We start from the raw sequence: 14,712 nt of genomic DNA on the forward strand, positions 1-14,712 counted from the left end.
TCTTCTGCAATGTAGAGTCGGGCTTGGGGCACTGCACTTGTTTCAAGACAAAAAATGAAGTCCCCTCTAGAGGTATCTCTGGTACTGCTGAATGCAGCAGGGAGGGGGCTGTGAATGTCCTACCTGAGCTCCAGACCCCAAAATCAGGTGCCTGGAGCTGTACTGCACAAGAGGCAAAAGCATACAGCTATACCTGTTCTCTCCCTGCTCATCTGCCTTGGGTTTCTCATCACCTGCTGTACACAGACTCACAGAGGTCTCGGTGGGAAGGGACCTCTGCGGGTTTTCAGTCCAACCCCCCATGTGGCATAGGAAATCACCAACTGGGAAGCTCAGCTGCGTGTCTCCATCAGAGCAAAAGGCAGAAGTGAGCGTCTGTGGGTTTATACCAGTTTGCTGGTTTCCATTTCTTCTGCAAACTCGAAGCTGGGAATAAGTGATGTGCGAAGGGTGAAACACCGCCTGTTGAGATCTAGCAGGGCAGCGTAGGGGCATACCTTCACCCAGCAAAAATTGTTAGAGCTGTCTTGTCTTTGATGGTAACTTATCATCTCCAGTGAATAGCTAGGAGGGCCAAAAGTCTGCTACTGGCTTTTGGCAGGGCACTGATTTTTGACAATCTCCTCAAGAGATGGCAGAAAGAAACCCCTCTTGCTCAGTTCAGGAGGCGTGGAGACGCTCAAGCTGGAAAGGAAAAAAAATAACTCATCTCCAGTATTGAAAGAGGTCCAGTGTGTAACTGAGCGTTTGTTGTGCTTGAGACTCGGTGCCCAGCAGAGCGATGGCATCCCCTTCCATCCCAGCTCCCTGCCAAAGACCAAGGAGAGTCAGGGGCAGGAGGAGCCATGGATGCCTTCCCTAAAGGAGCACCTAGGGGAGGAGGCAGCATGGGCAGCCTCTGGTGACAGCCCCAGGCGAGATGAGCTAAGGAGTGTGGTTCAGCCTCGGGGAGCCTAGGAGCAGCAGGAGATGCAGGTTGAACAAGAGACGAGGCTGCAGTGTAGGTCCAAGGTCCATCTGGGAGACAGGACTGGGGAAAATCCTCGCCACCAATACAAACTGGGGGGTGAGGTATTGGAAAGCAGCCCTGAGGAAAGGGACTTGGGGGTGCTGGTGGACGAGAAGCTGGACATGAGCAGGCAGTTTTAGAAAGGCCTGCAGTGACAGGACGAGGGGCAATGGCTTCAAGCTGGAGGGGAACAGATTTAGACTGGAGATGAGGAGAGGGTTCTTCACTGTGAGGGTGGTGGAGCACTGGAACAGGTTGCCCAGGGAGGTGGTTGAGGCCCCATCCCTGGAGATATTCAAGGTGAGGCTCGACGAGGCCCTGGGCAACCTGGTCTAGTTGGGGGTGTCCCTGCTGACTGCGGGGAGGTCGGACTAGATGGCCTTTGGAGGTCCCTTCCGGCCTGGACAACTCTATGACTCTATGATTCTAAAAGGCTACCTGCAGTGTAGGTCCAAGGTCCATCTGGGGAGACGGGACTGGGGAAAAGGCTACCTGCAGTGTAGGTCCAAGGTCAACTTACGCACAGGAAGAGAGATAGACACGGGTAAAGGTACCGCCTAGGATCAAACACAAGTGCTTGGGGCTGACATAAAGTGGACCCTACGGAGCCACGAGCAGAAGGTGAGTGTTGTGGTTTGAGGAACTCATAACAATTCATTGTCCTTTAGGCAATTATTGCATCACCCAATAACTCTTCCCTGTCTGGGTTGGGGAATCGGGGAAAACAAGGAAACACGAGGGTTGAAAAATAAGTGGATTTAATAGGATAAAAAGAAATAATTAACAGTAATACTAAAGAAGCAGTATTGATCCTGATACTAATTAGGGATACTAATTGATCCCTAATGTAAAATACACAAGGACTGTAGTCAGCCAATTCCCCCAGCAGGAAGCTGTGCATTCCCCGCAGGGACAGCACATGTGGGACACTGCGAGCACTGTGGTTTGGGGAGGAAGGGCAGGGGTCCGGGGTCCAGCACTGGGGCAAGGAGTTCTGTGGACCACCACCATCAAGGGACCACAGTGCCTTTGCAAGGCAGGTCTGCATTGCTATCCTACACCTACTGCCAGCTTTCCTCTGGGGAAAAACACCTGATGTACCTCTTTCCACCCACTGGGGGTGGACTTTGTGTCAGAGATGGAGCAAGATCTAGAGAAAACATAGCAAACTTTCTAACACATACTGAATGTGACATTCATGGTATGAAATAAACCTGTTGTCCAGCTTGGGTCAAGTGCCCATGTCTCACTCCTTCTCTGCCCTGCACCTGGCAAGGCTCAAAACCTATAAACCTGTTGTCCAGCTTGGATCAAGTGCCCATGTCTCACTCCTCTGCCCTGCACCTGGCAAGGCTCAAAACCACTGAGTCCTTTAATCCCACATCCCATAGCTAGCTATAAAGTAAATATTTTCACAAATTCAGACACTAGAGTTTTCTAAAAGTGCAGTTTTCCCCAGCATTAGAAGAGAAATTAGTCCTGTGTTGCTCAAACCAGGACAGCGAGGTTGGCCAGGGCCACTAAAACCTGCTGGTGCTCACAGAGCCCTGGCAGATGGTCCACCAACATCCCTTAATGGAAACAGGTGTCCCTTAAGAAGTCCTGTGGGTGCTAGGGATCACCATAGGGCTACGTCAGGGCAACATGGAGCTAGGGCAGGGACACGGCATGGGGGCTTGGAGCTGGGAGAGAGATGGGGAGTTGCAAAGATACGCCAGAGGCTGGATGGGGAGGGAGTGGGAGTCAACGCTGAGAAGCCCCAGGGCTGGGTGTAGTTATGGAGCCCAGGGTCACAGGCAGGAAGGGTTTGGGGCAAGTGAAGGGGGACAAGATCCAGCGGAGCCACGGGGCAAGACCCTGCAGCATCTGAGGGCCAGGGCTTGTGGTGGAGGCAATGAGATGATGAGCTGGGAGCCAAAGGGGACTCTGGAACAGGCTCAGGCTCAGGACAGGGCTGGAAGCGTGGCCATCTCCCTGGCAGCACCGACAAGCCCTGCTCACCCATAGGTGATACAAGTCTCCAAGGAGACAACAGGCTGGGAATTATGTGACAGTTGAAACCAGAAAATAACTAGATGAAGAAATCTGATTATGGAGGAAGAAGTTGGGCAGAGACCGGTCACAGGTGAGGGAGCAGCACCCAGCTCTGCCTTGTCAGCAGAGCATTGCAGGGACTAACTCTGCAGGGGACAGCAATGGTCTTCTGCCCACGCAGGTCTCCAAGCTGGCCTGGAGTGGCAGTAGACATGCTCTGCAAGGCAGCTCTGCAGGCACTAAGCCTCCACTTGCTCCCTTTTCTGGAGGTATTTCTTTTCCAGCAACCCAAAGAAACCCCAGCCCAGGGAGCACGGTCCAAAGTATCTACGGAACACCTGGTATGGGGCACAGTTGTCCCTTCCCGCCCTGACATGTCCTTGATCCTTATTCTGCCTCCCCAGTTCTTTCAACAAGGCATTTGCAAGATCTCAAATCTAGGTCAAGAGCTGAGCATTAGAAAGCCAGAGTCTCCAGTTCATTTAGAAGTCTCTCTGCTGTTTCCTACTCCTTCACCAACACAGGAGGTCAGCCTGGCTGGGTAGATGGATATTTTCAACACACAAAGAAAATTTTCTCTTAGTGCTTCCTGAAGCAGACTGGTTTCTCTGGCATTCCTGTTGGCAGACATGGAGTACAAAACCAAAAGAGAATCATAGAATCATAGAATCATTGAATCACACAAAGAAAATTTTCTCTCAGTGCTTCCTGAAGCGGACTAGTTTCTCTGGCATTCCTGTTGGTAGACATGGAGCACAAAACCAGAAGAGAAGGGGAAGCAAAACTGTCCATGTGGTTTCCAACAACTGTGCATTGCAGTGGTACGGAGCCAGGAGCAGCTTCTACAGAGAATCATAGAATCACAGAATCATTGAGGTTGGAAGAGACCCTTGGGATCATCGAGTCCAACCATCTCCCCTACTCTACAAAGTCCTCCCCTACACCATGTCCCTCAGCACTGTATCTAAACGGCCCTTAAACACATCCAGGGATGGTGACTCCACCACCTCCCTGGGCAGCCTGTTCCAATGCCCGACCACTCTTAGCAAAACTATCCATGTGGTTTCCAACAACTGTGCATTGCAGCGGTACGGAGCCAGGAGCAGCTTCTACAGAGAAGATGCTTTGAATGTGATGCCTCGACATGTCAGCAGTGTCAGCAGCCTCTCCCAGAGTCTCCAGTGAGCCCATGGTAAGCCGGGTACTTGGTGGTGCTCAGCAACACAACACAGCTCCGTGGGACAAGCCGGTGGTGGCAGAAAGCAGCTTTCCTTGAGCATTACCCAGCCCCACCTCGTGGCAAGGATCAGCAAAACTTCCAAGGGCAAGATTTGCCACCACCATGTCTGCTGGCTGTGTGGGCATCAAGCGTGATTTCCCGGTCATGTCTTCTCCTGCCTTATGTCTGGAGCCCTCAATATAAGAAGGACATGGACCTGATGGAGAGGGTCCAGAGGAGGGCCACGAGGATGATCAGGGGGATGGAGCACCTCTGCTACGAGGACAGGCTGAGGGAGCTGGGGTTGTTCAGCCTGGAGAAGAGGAGGCTCTGGGGAGACCTAATAGCAGCCTTCCAGTACCTGAAGGGGCCTACAGGAAGGCTGGGGAGAGCCTGTTTAGAAAGGCCTGCAGTGACAGGACGAGGGGCAATGGCTTCAAGCTGGAGGGGAACAGATTTAGACTGGAGATGAGGAGAGGGTTCTTCACTGTGAGGGTGGTGGAGCACTGGAACAGGTTGCCCAGGGAGGTGGTTGAGGCCCCATCCCTGGAGATATTCAAGGTGAGGCTCGACGAGGCCCTGGGCAACCTGGTCTAGTTGGGGGTGTCCCTGCTGACTGCGGGGAGGTCGGACTAGATGGCCTTTGGAGGTCCCTTCCGGCCTTTGCAATTCTATGATTCTATGTGCCTGGTTAAGGCACCCCCTGTCCTCCAGCATCCCCCATCCCAGCTAAGGGCAGGAGTGGCGGGGTTGGCTCGAGGTGCAGCTCTGGTATGGGCACATGTCCTCGGCTGCTGTCACCTGAGTCCTGAGCCTGCTGTGAGGTTTGTGTGAACAGGCTGGGCCTGTCTTGACTGCAGAAGCACATGTTGCTGAGTTATCACCCATATCCTTTCTTTGCCACCTCATTGTGGTCTCCATTCCAGGTCCATCTTTCATTTCTGGGGGCCATCAAGGTAGCACACCACCTTCCCTGCTGAAGGAGGCCAGGGAGCTCTGCCACAAGCAAAGAAGAAGTGAGGTGAGAAGCACCACACTGATGCTCTTCTCTCTGCAGAGAGCAACAGGGTCCTCTCTCCATGGTGGCTGATCAACCTCAGGCTGGGAGCAGCTGGTGTCACACAAAGAGTGACAAATACATATGGGGGTTTGGGGACCTTCACCATCCTCTTCTTTGAGGACAGCAAGAACCCAGACAGGGATGGGATCACTCAAAGGTGCCAGTATAGAAGGTGTCATGCTGTCCCCAGCTAGCAATAGCTAGCAAACACAACCCAAATCAAATGCCCAAAGCATGGAGTAGGAAGTGTTTTAGAAACTTCCTGGCTTGTATCAGGACCAGCGTGGCCAGCAGGAGTAGGGCAGTGATGGCCCCTGTCCTGGGCACTGGTGAGGACTCACCTCGAGGGCTCGTTTCAGTTCTGGGCCCCTCACCACAGGAAGGACATTGAGGTGCTGGAGCATGTCCAGAGGAGAGCCACCAAGCTGGGGAGGGGTCTGGAGAACAAGTCACACAAAGGGAAGCACATTGAGGTGCCGGAGCGTGTCCAGAGGAGAGCCACCAAGCTGGGGAGGGGTCTGGAGAACAAGTCACACAAAGAGAGGCTGAGGGAACTGGGCATGTTGAGTTTGGAGAAGAGGAGGCTGAGGGGAGACCTCATTGCCCTCTACAGCTCCCTGAAAGGAGGGTGTAGAGAGGTGGGGGTTGGACTCTTCTTCCAAGGGAATAATGACAGGACCAGAGGAAACGGTCTGAAGCTGGGGCAGGGGAGGTTTAGATGAGATCTTGGGAAGAATGACTTTCCTGAGAGGGTGGTCAGGCACTGGAACGGCCTGCCCAGGGAGGTGGTGGAGTCACCATCCCTGGAGGGATTTAAGAAATGTGTCAATATGGCTCTTCAGGGAATGCTCTAGTGCCTGAGATTGCTGGGTGTGGTGATGCAGTGATGAGGTGTTGGTTTTTTTGTTTTGGTGTTATGTGGGGTTTTTTTGGTTGGGTTTTTTTTTTTTTTTTTTTTTTGGGTTGGACTTGATGATCTCAAAGGTCCCTTCCAACCATGAAGATTCTGTGATTCTGTGAAACTTCAGAGCTCCAGATCACTGGCTCCCACGCAGCTGGAGAAGGAGGTAGATCTTGATTTCCACTTCTTTGGCTTTGCAAATCTGGAATGGTGTAGAGAGCCAGACATGGGGGCCTTCGCTGTAATAGACCTCCTTGGTCTGGAATGGGGAGCAGTGGTCTTGCCTACCCCTTGTGAGCCAGGGGACAGGAATCAGGGCTGCCTCTGGTGTCCCTCACCAGCAGTAAGGAGGCAGGGGCAGCACCCGAGTTGCATCCTTCACATCTGATTACATGGTGGCTGATGGGAAGTGACACGATGGACATGGACACAACATGACTGGTGTCTCATTGCATCCTATCACAGCTGAAGAACCAGGAATAAGCAGTTAATTTGCAGCCAGACGTGGCTTGCTTCCCCAGAGCATAAGCCCTGGACATCCCACTCCTCCTGACTCCTGGACCCAATGGACAGGGGCAGTGGGAGAGGCTTCAGCATGAGACCTCCTGTCCATTTCGGCCGAGGGGTCAACACCTGAGGAGCCACCAAGGACATCAGGAAGAGTGTGAGCAGCAGGTGGAGGGAGGTCATCCTGCCCCTCTGCTCTGCCCTGGGGAGGCCCCAGCTGGAGCACTGGGTCCAGTTCGGGGCTCCCCAGTTCCAGAAGGACAGGGAACTGCTGGAGAGGGTCCAGCAGAGGGTACAAAGATGATTAGGGCCTGGAGCATCTCTCTTATGAGGAGAGGCTGAGGGACTTGGGTCTTTTAGTCAGAGAAGAGAAGGCTGAGGGGGGATCTGATCAATGCTGATAAATATTTAAAGGGAGGGTGTCAGGAGGACGGCGTCGGTCTTTTTTCAGTGGTGCCCAGGGACAGGACAAGAGGAAATGGGCACAAACTGGAACATAAGAAGTTCCACCTCAACATGAGGAGGAACTTCTTTGCTGCTGGGTGGCAGAGCACTGGAAGAGGCTGCCCAGGGAGGTGGTGGAGTCTCCTTCTCTGGAGACATTCAAACCCCACCTGGACACGTTCCTGTGGGACCTGCTCTGGGTGGCCCTGCTCTGGCAGGGGGTTGGACTGGGTGATCTCCAGAGGTCCCTTCCCACCCCATAGCACTCTGTGATCTCTGCAGTACTGCCATTGTCCCACCACCGCTTCTCCTCCCAGCGCCTTGGAACAGCATTTCGCAGGGCAGTGCCCCTCCAGGCGGGATGCCAGGCCCGTTTGCAGCCCCCGGCCCCACACAGACCAGGCCCTCCTCGCCCCCCCCTCCCTGTGACCCCCCGGCAGCTCGGCCCCTGGGGGGGCGTGGCCGAGGGCGTGACGTCATCTTTCCGCGCCCGCTCCCTTCCGTCGCGCTGGGGTCGGCTCCGTCTCCTGGGCTCCGCCATGTCCTTGTGGCTGGCCAAGTTCGGCCCGGCCGCGGCCGCCGCCGCTCGGGGCCGCCTGGGGAGCGCCGTCCTGCCGGCGGTGAGCGGGGCTGGGGAAGGGGGAAATCTCTGCGCCCAGCCGCCCCTTCCCCTGGCGGTGGCGGCCGGCTCTCGGCGCGGCCGGGCGGGCTCACCTTGGGGTGCCCGGGCGACTGCGGCCTCCCCCCGCCCGGTAGAAGCGGGGCTGGGCTTTCAAAAGCTCGCTCCCGACAGCCTTCCTGTGCTCGGGGGGTTGTCTCCGGGGGGCCGTGGGGAGGGCTGTGCGGCGGGGAGAGGCTGGGCTGCTCCCTGGAGGGGGGCGAACGCAGGGGCTTTGCGGGGGAGGCGGCTTTGAAGGTAGAGGGACAGGGAGATCCCCGAGGCCAGAGCGTGGGGACCCGGTGACCAGCTCGTTGTTGGGATCTTTGGCATGTGTATCCTCCTGCACGTGCAGAAGGTCTGAAAAACCTGTACTTTAAGCATGCCTAGTTCAGCTAAGAAAACTAAAATATGCTAATTTTGCTGTGTTTTCTTTCAGGCAAGAATTCATATCAGCCCTGAGCAGAATTTGCAGTATGGCTGGCTGGCTTATATGTTGGGAGACAAAGCTACAAAAAAGTTCACTGAATACAGCAAAATCTTTACTATAGAGGGAAACTTATCTTCTGGGAAGGGGAAGCTTGCAAAACAATTAGCAGAAAAACTAGGTACGTCTTTATTTTATTTATTTCTCTAACAGTTAATAGGATTTAATGGTGTAAGTGTGGTTTTTTGTGTAAAGAGAATTCTCCAAACCAGCAATTCTTGACTAGAAATTATCAGTTAGGCAACGCCGCCGTTATGTGGATGGCTTATAGATAAGGGGGGAATAAAATGTTGGTGAAGTTTGAAATGAGGATGGGACTCTGGTCAGATGGGCAGGATACTTGTGTAGGTATGATTTGTTGTGAAGGAAATTTCAGTTCTAATGAAGTCATTTTGCTTCCTGAGCTCTGGTGGAGTCCCTGGGTACCTTGAGAGGTAGGATTTTCTGCACTGGGTGGATGGCAACGCCGCCGTTATGTGGATGGCTTGTAGATAAGGGGAGAATAAAATGTTGGTGAAGTTTGAAATGAGGGTGGGGCTCTGGTCAGATGGGCAGGATACTTGTGTAGGTATGATTTGTTGTGAAGGAAATTTCAGTTCTAATGAAGTCGTTTTGCTTCCTGAGCGCCTAGCTCTGGTGGAGTCACTGAGCACCTTGAGAGGTAGGATTTTCTGCACTGGGTGGATGCTGAGCATCGGGGTGATTAGAGGATTAATGGCAGAAAGCCATTAAGCACTGGCTGACTGGAAGGTCCCAAAGAGTGGTGCTCAATGGATGTACGTCCGGCTGGCGGCCGGTCACAAGTGGTGTGCCTCAGGGCATTTCTGTTTAACGTCTTTATTGATGATCTCGATAAGGACATAGGGTGTATCATCAGCAAGTTTGCAGATGACACCATGTTAAGCAGGAGTGTTGACTCCCAGGAGGATAGGGAAGCTTTGCAAGAGGATCTAGATAGATTGGATCACTGGGCCAATGCCAATGGAATGAGTTTCAACAAGGGCAAGTGCCAGGTCCTGCACTTGGGCCACACCAACCCCCTGCAGCGCTACAGGCTGGGGGAAGTGTGGCTGGAGCTGCCTGGAGGAAAGAGACCTGGGGGTTCGAGTTGACAAACGGCTGAAGATGAGCCGGCCGTGTGCCCAGGGGGGCAAGAAAGCCAATGGCATCCTGGCTTGTATCAAAAATAGTGTGAAACGAGAGGGAACGGCTTCAAGCTCCAACAGGGGAGGTTTAGATTGAACATTAGGAAGGAATTTTTCACCCAAAGAGTGGTCGGGCATTGGAACAGGCTGCCCAGGGAGGGGGTGGAGTCACCGTCCCTGGATGTGTTTAAGGGCCGTTTAGATGGGGTACTGAGGGACATGGTGTAGGGGAGGACTTTGTAGAGTAGGGGAGATGGTTGGACTCGATGATCCCAAGGGTCTCTTCCAACCTCAATGATTCTATGATTCTATGATTCTATGAAAGATTCTGCTTAGAATGATAGCTCGGCTCTCACTGGGGTGGTGAAAGGTGGCAATATTTCTGATTAGGGTCTGTCTGACCTTTGTGATGTGATGTGATTGACCAAAGGATTTTGTGCTGTTTTCAAAAGCTATTTGAAGTATAGCTATATATTTAAATGAGCCGAATAGATCTTTACTGTAATATTATTTTGATTGATGCTCTGTTGTGGGTTTCTCTTCTGTCAGGAATGAAATATTTCCCAGAAGCTGACATCCATTACCTAGACAGAATCACGGGAGATGGGACGCTGCTGCCTGAGAAATTCAATGGCTTCTGTAACCTGGAGAGGTTTTACAATGACCCGAAATGCCCCGATGGACACTCTTACCGACTGCAGGCTTGGCTGTTTGGTAACCGGGTTTTACAGTATGCTGATGCATTGGAGCATCTGCTGACCACAGGTTAGATTTTCACAGCAAAATGAATTTCATTTATAAATGAAACTTCTGAGTACGAGTTGTGAATAGGCTGTTTTGAAGTGCTTTGCTGGTGTCTACGTTTTAAAGTGAAAAGCTCTTATATTGTTAAGCTTTTTATATTTCCTCCCTCTTATGAGTACAGATTGACAGCCCATCTAGAAAACTTCCTTGCACACTTTTGTTAGAACAGTATCTTATATAATTTCTAGCAAAGAAATACGTACCAGTTACTGATTTCATTAGTTTTAGTTTGGCAATCCCTGATGATTGTTTTCAAAAAGATGTTCTAAACTTACCAAGATAGCTGATAGCTCCGAGTTGTCCAGCCTTTTTAAAACTCTCCCTAGACTTAGGGAGAGTTAGTTGACAAGTGTCCTGACATGACATCCTGAACATCATCAGGACTTAGTTCCTGATGACATTCAGGCTTCTTGATGTCATTAAATACTGCTTTATGGTGGTATTGTTAAAATTTGAGCGTCTTCTGGTGGAAAAAAAATTTCCTGTACCAATACTGATTTACCTGTTGCTTGTGCTTTCGTCTTTTTTAGAAAATACTTCTTAGAAGATGTGAATGCTGGAAAGTTTCAGACATATTTAAATATATTCCTTAAATATAGTAGTACTTAGTGACTGTAGTGGCAGGCACAGGAGGAGAATACATGGGTGAGACAGGCATGTTCAGCTTACCTGGCCAGTACCTTTGTGCAAGCCAAAGCCTTGCTCTTTTGATTTATTTAATAAAACAATATAAATAGTTTTATTTATTATCTAAAAATTGACCCTAAGAGTCAGGAGTACAGTCTTTAATTTTAAACATTGCTGCCAACAGTCTCTTTAAGCCTTGCTGACTGGAACCTTACCTTCAATTGCAGGACAAGGTGTGGTGATGGAACGCTCTCCTTACAGCGACTTTGTGTTTCTGGATGCCATGTTTAAACAAGGCTATATTCACAAACGATGTAAGTTACTTGCATGCAAAAGGAAGTTATTTTGCTGTAGTCTGTCAGAAGTGTGGTAGTTGAGGTTTTTTTTTTTAAAGGAAACAAAAATGCCTGCTTGAAAAATGGGTCTTCTTTAAATATTCAAGTTGTTAATATGGTGCTTAGCACCTTGCTGTTCCGTGCATCAAGGACCAACTTCAAGCCAGGAGACTTCCAGTTTTTCTTTAAGGCTTTGGTTCTGTTTAGATGCTAAAGAACCTGTGTTCTGTGTATTGCTTGTTTCCTGTCAGCCAGAGACTCCAGTAGTTCCCTGGAAATGTGGGTGAGCATGCTGATGAAGACTAGAGGTCCTTCAGGCAGACTGTAATCTTACACTATTAGGTAAATAATGGGTTAGCAGGGTTTGGCCTACTTGCCAAAGAACATAAATGTTGCTCTTCCTTGCCCTTAAAGGGGCAAGGAAGAAGATTTAGGGAAACTACAGGCCAGTTAGCCTCAGCCTGATTTGCAGGAAGGTGATGGAGCAAATCTTCCTGGAAGCCACTTCCAAATACATGGAGGTTGTGAAGGTGGTGGAGTCATCGCATATTTATGAGAAGGAAGTCATGCTTAAACACCTGATAGTCAGCTCCTCATAGAAGGCTATCTCAGTGTATCAGGGAAGAGGAATGGATATTTTTTTATCTTGGCTTAAGCAAGGCTTCCAATGCTGTCTCTCATAACCTCCTCATGGACAAACTGATGAAGTATGGATTAGATATGTGGGTAGTAGATTGAAAAGTGGCTGAAGCGCTGGGCTCAAAGGGTTGTGATCAGCAGTGCAAAGTCCAGCTGGAGGCTGATAACTAGTGGCCTATACCAGGGGAGGATACTGGGGCTGAACTAGGTTTAAACTGGGACTGATACTATTTAATGTCTTTAACTACTTTGGTGACACGGGTGGTGGGATTGAATGCCTCCTCAGCAAGTTGGCTAACGACACCAAGGTGTGTGGAGCAGTCGACGGGCTGGAGGGAAGGGATGCCATCCAGAAGGACCTTGACAGGCCTGAGAGATGTGCCCTCATGAAATTCAACAAGGCTAAGTGCAAGGTCCTGGACAAGGGTTGGGGCAATCCCAGGCACAAATACAGGTTGGGCAGAGATGGATTGAGAGCAGCCCTGGGAAGGATTTAGGGGTATTGGCGGATGAGAAGCTCAACGTGAGCTGGCAATGCACACTCACAGCCCAGAGGGCCAACTGCATCCTGGGCTGCATCAGCAGTCTGGAAAAGAGGAGGCTGAGGGGAGACCTTATCGTGCTCTATAACTACCTGCAGAGAGGCAGGGGTCTCGTCTCCCAAGACAAGAGGAAATGGCCTCAAGTTGCACCAGGGGAGGTTCAGATTGGATATTAGGAAACATTTCTTCACCGAAAGGGTTATCAAGCATTGGAATGGGCTGCCCAGGGAAGTGGCTGAGGCACCATCCCTGGAGGTATTCAAAAGACGGGTTGACATGGTCCTCAGGAATATGGTTTAGTGATTTTTATTTCTTATTTCTTATTTTTTTGTCAGTTAGGTTGATGGTTGGACTAGATGATCTTTAAGGTCCCTTCCAACCTAGATGATTCTATGAACACAAGTGTGGCCAGCAGGTCGAGGGAGCTGATTCTGCCCCCCTGCTCTGGTGATACCCCACCTGGAGTACTGTGTCCAGCTCTGGAGTCCTCAACATAGGGAGGACATGGGCCTGTTGGAGCAGGTCCAGAGGAGGGCCACAAAGATGATGAGAGGGCTGGAGCACCTCTCCTATGAAGACAGGCTGAGAGAGTCAGGATTGTTCAGGCTGGAGAAGAGAAGGCTCCGGGGAGACTTCTCATAGCAGCCTTCCAGTACGTAAAGGGAGCCTACAGAAAAGGTAAGGAGGGAGTGTAGTAATAGGATTTGAGGGGTAATGGTTTTAAACTGAAAGAGAGGACATTTAGATTAGATATTAGGAAGAAATTCTTTCCTGTGAGGGTGGTGAGACACTGGAACAGGTTGCCCAGAGAAGCTGTGGCTGCCCCATCCCTGGAGGGGTTCAAGGCCAGGCTGGATGGGGCTTGGAGCAACCTGGTCTGGTGGGAGGTGTCCCTGCCCAGGGCAGGGGGGTTGGAACTCCATGATCTTTAAGGTCTTTCCCTTCCAACTCTAACCATTCTATGATTTAAAACATGGATGATAGGATAAATTTGCAACCTCAGCACATTTGCAGGTGACGCAAATTTGGGAAGGTGATGGTTGGATACACCATGCGTCTTTGGTGACATTGAGAAATAGTTGGATGGTAACCTCATGAAGGCTGGTTGGAGGACCCTGGGGGGGTGTGAACGGTGTCTTACTGCTTTGAGTTGGTGCAAATAAAGACTAGCAACCCACAACTTTTATTTAAAATAAAATTCCAACAACAAATAATGAATTTGTACTGAAATCCTTAAAAAGCAAACATTTTGATTAGAGGTACTGCTGCTTACTTTGATGCCAAGCACAGTGGGCCTTAAGTTTTTCATGAACTGTTTGAATTTGAAGGCCTGGCCCTGTGTTTCTACCTAAGCCAGTGTAGGTAAAAAAGCTTGCACTTGGGCTATGTTTAATGGAGCCTGCGTGGCTTCCTAATCACCAACTATTACCCCCAAATTGCTTTAAGTTATTGATGTGGTAGTAGAATCTAGTTGCGCAGACCTGATCAACCCCTCATAGATACTTTTTAAAATTTTTTTCTTTTCCTCTATGAGAAGGTGAGGTCCTCCAGTCCTGTCCTCTAAAGCGGAGTCTGGTTGTCATGTTTTGGGAGAGAAGATCTGCTGTTGCTCGTGTAGAGCACAGAGGTGTTAACAGTAGTGCAGAGTATGCCTCCAGGACAGGTCAAGAGGAACACTTCTGAGTTTGTGACCTCTTAAAACATTTGTTTTACCTCAGTGTGATTTTGTGTACGTATCGGAGGACAAGGCCTGCCTTGTTTATCTGGACTTCAGCAAAGCCTTTGACACAGTCTCCCACAGTATCCTCCTGGAGAAACTGGCTGCCATGGCTTGGATGGGAATACCCTCTGCTGGGTTAAAAACTGGCTGGAGGGACGGACCCAGAGAGTGGTGGTGAATGGAGTTAAATCAAGCTGGCGTCCAGTCACGAGTGGTGTCCCACAGGGCTCACTGGGACCAATTCTCTTTAGCATCTTTATCAATGATCTGGACGAGGGGATCGAGTGCACCCTCAGTCAGTTCGCAGATGACACCAAGCTGGGTGGCAGTGTTGACCTGCTGGAGGGTAGAGAGGCTCTGTAGAGAGATCTCGACAGGCTGGATCGATGGGCCAAGACCAACGGGATGAGGTTCAACAAGGCCAAGTGCCAGGTCCTGCCCTTGGGTCCCACCAACCCCCTGCAGCACTACAGGCTGGGGGCAGAGTGGCTGGAGCTGCCTGGCAGAAAAGGACCTGGGGGTGTTGGTGGCCTGTGGGCTGAACAGGAGCCAGCAGTGTGCCCAGGTGGCCAAGAAGGCCA

The 14,712-nt window shown here is 50.8% G+C and overlaps 1 protein-coding gene across 1 annotated transcript in view; it reads left to right on the forward strand.

The window, feature by feature from the left end:
* Positions 1–7,654: 7,654 nt before the first annotated feature.
* The window catches only part of NDUFA10 (NADH:ubiquinone oxidoreductase subunit A10), a 47,187-nt gene continuing 40,129 nt past the window's right edge, over positions 7,655–14,712 (forward strand). The window contains exons 1-4 of the mRNA XM_014949237.1: positions 7,655–7,794; positions 8,272–8,440; positions 10,014–10,229; positions 11,123–11,209. Of these exons, the coding sequence (XP_014804723.1) occupies positions 7,714–7,794; positions 8,272–8,440; positions 10,014–10,229; positions 11,123–11,209 (553 nt within the window). The 5' untranslated portion in view covers positions 7,655–7,713. The remainder of the gene's footprint in view (positions 7,795–8,271; positions 8,441–10,013; positions 10,230–11,122; positions 11,210–14,712) is intronic.

The sequence above is a fragment of the Calidris pugnax genome, unplaced genomic scaffold, assembly GCF_001431845.1.
Source record: "Calidris pugnax isolate Ruff unplaced genomic scaffold, ASM143184v1 scaffold75, whole genome shotgun sequence".
NCBI lineage: Eukaryota > Metazoa > Chordata > Aves > Charadriiformes > Scolopacidae > Calidris > Calidris pugnax.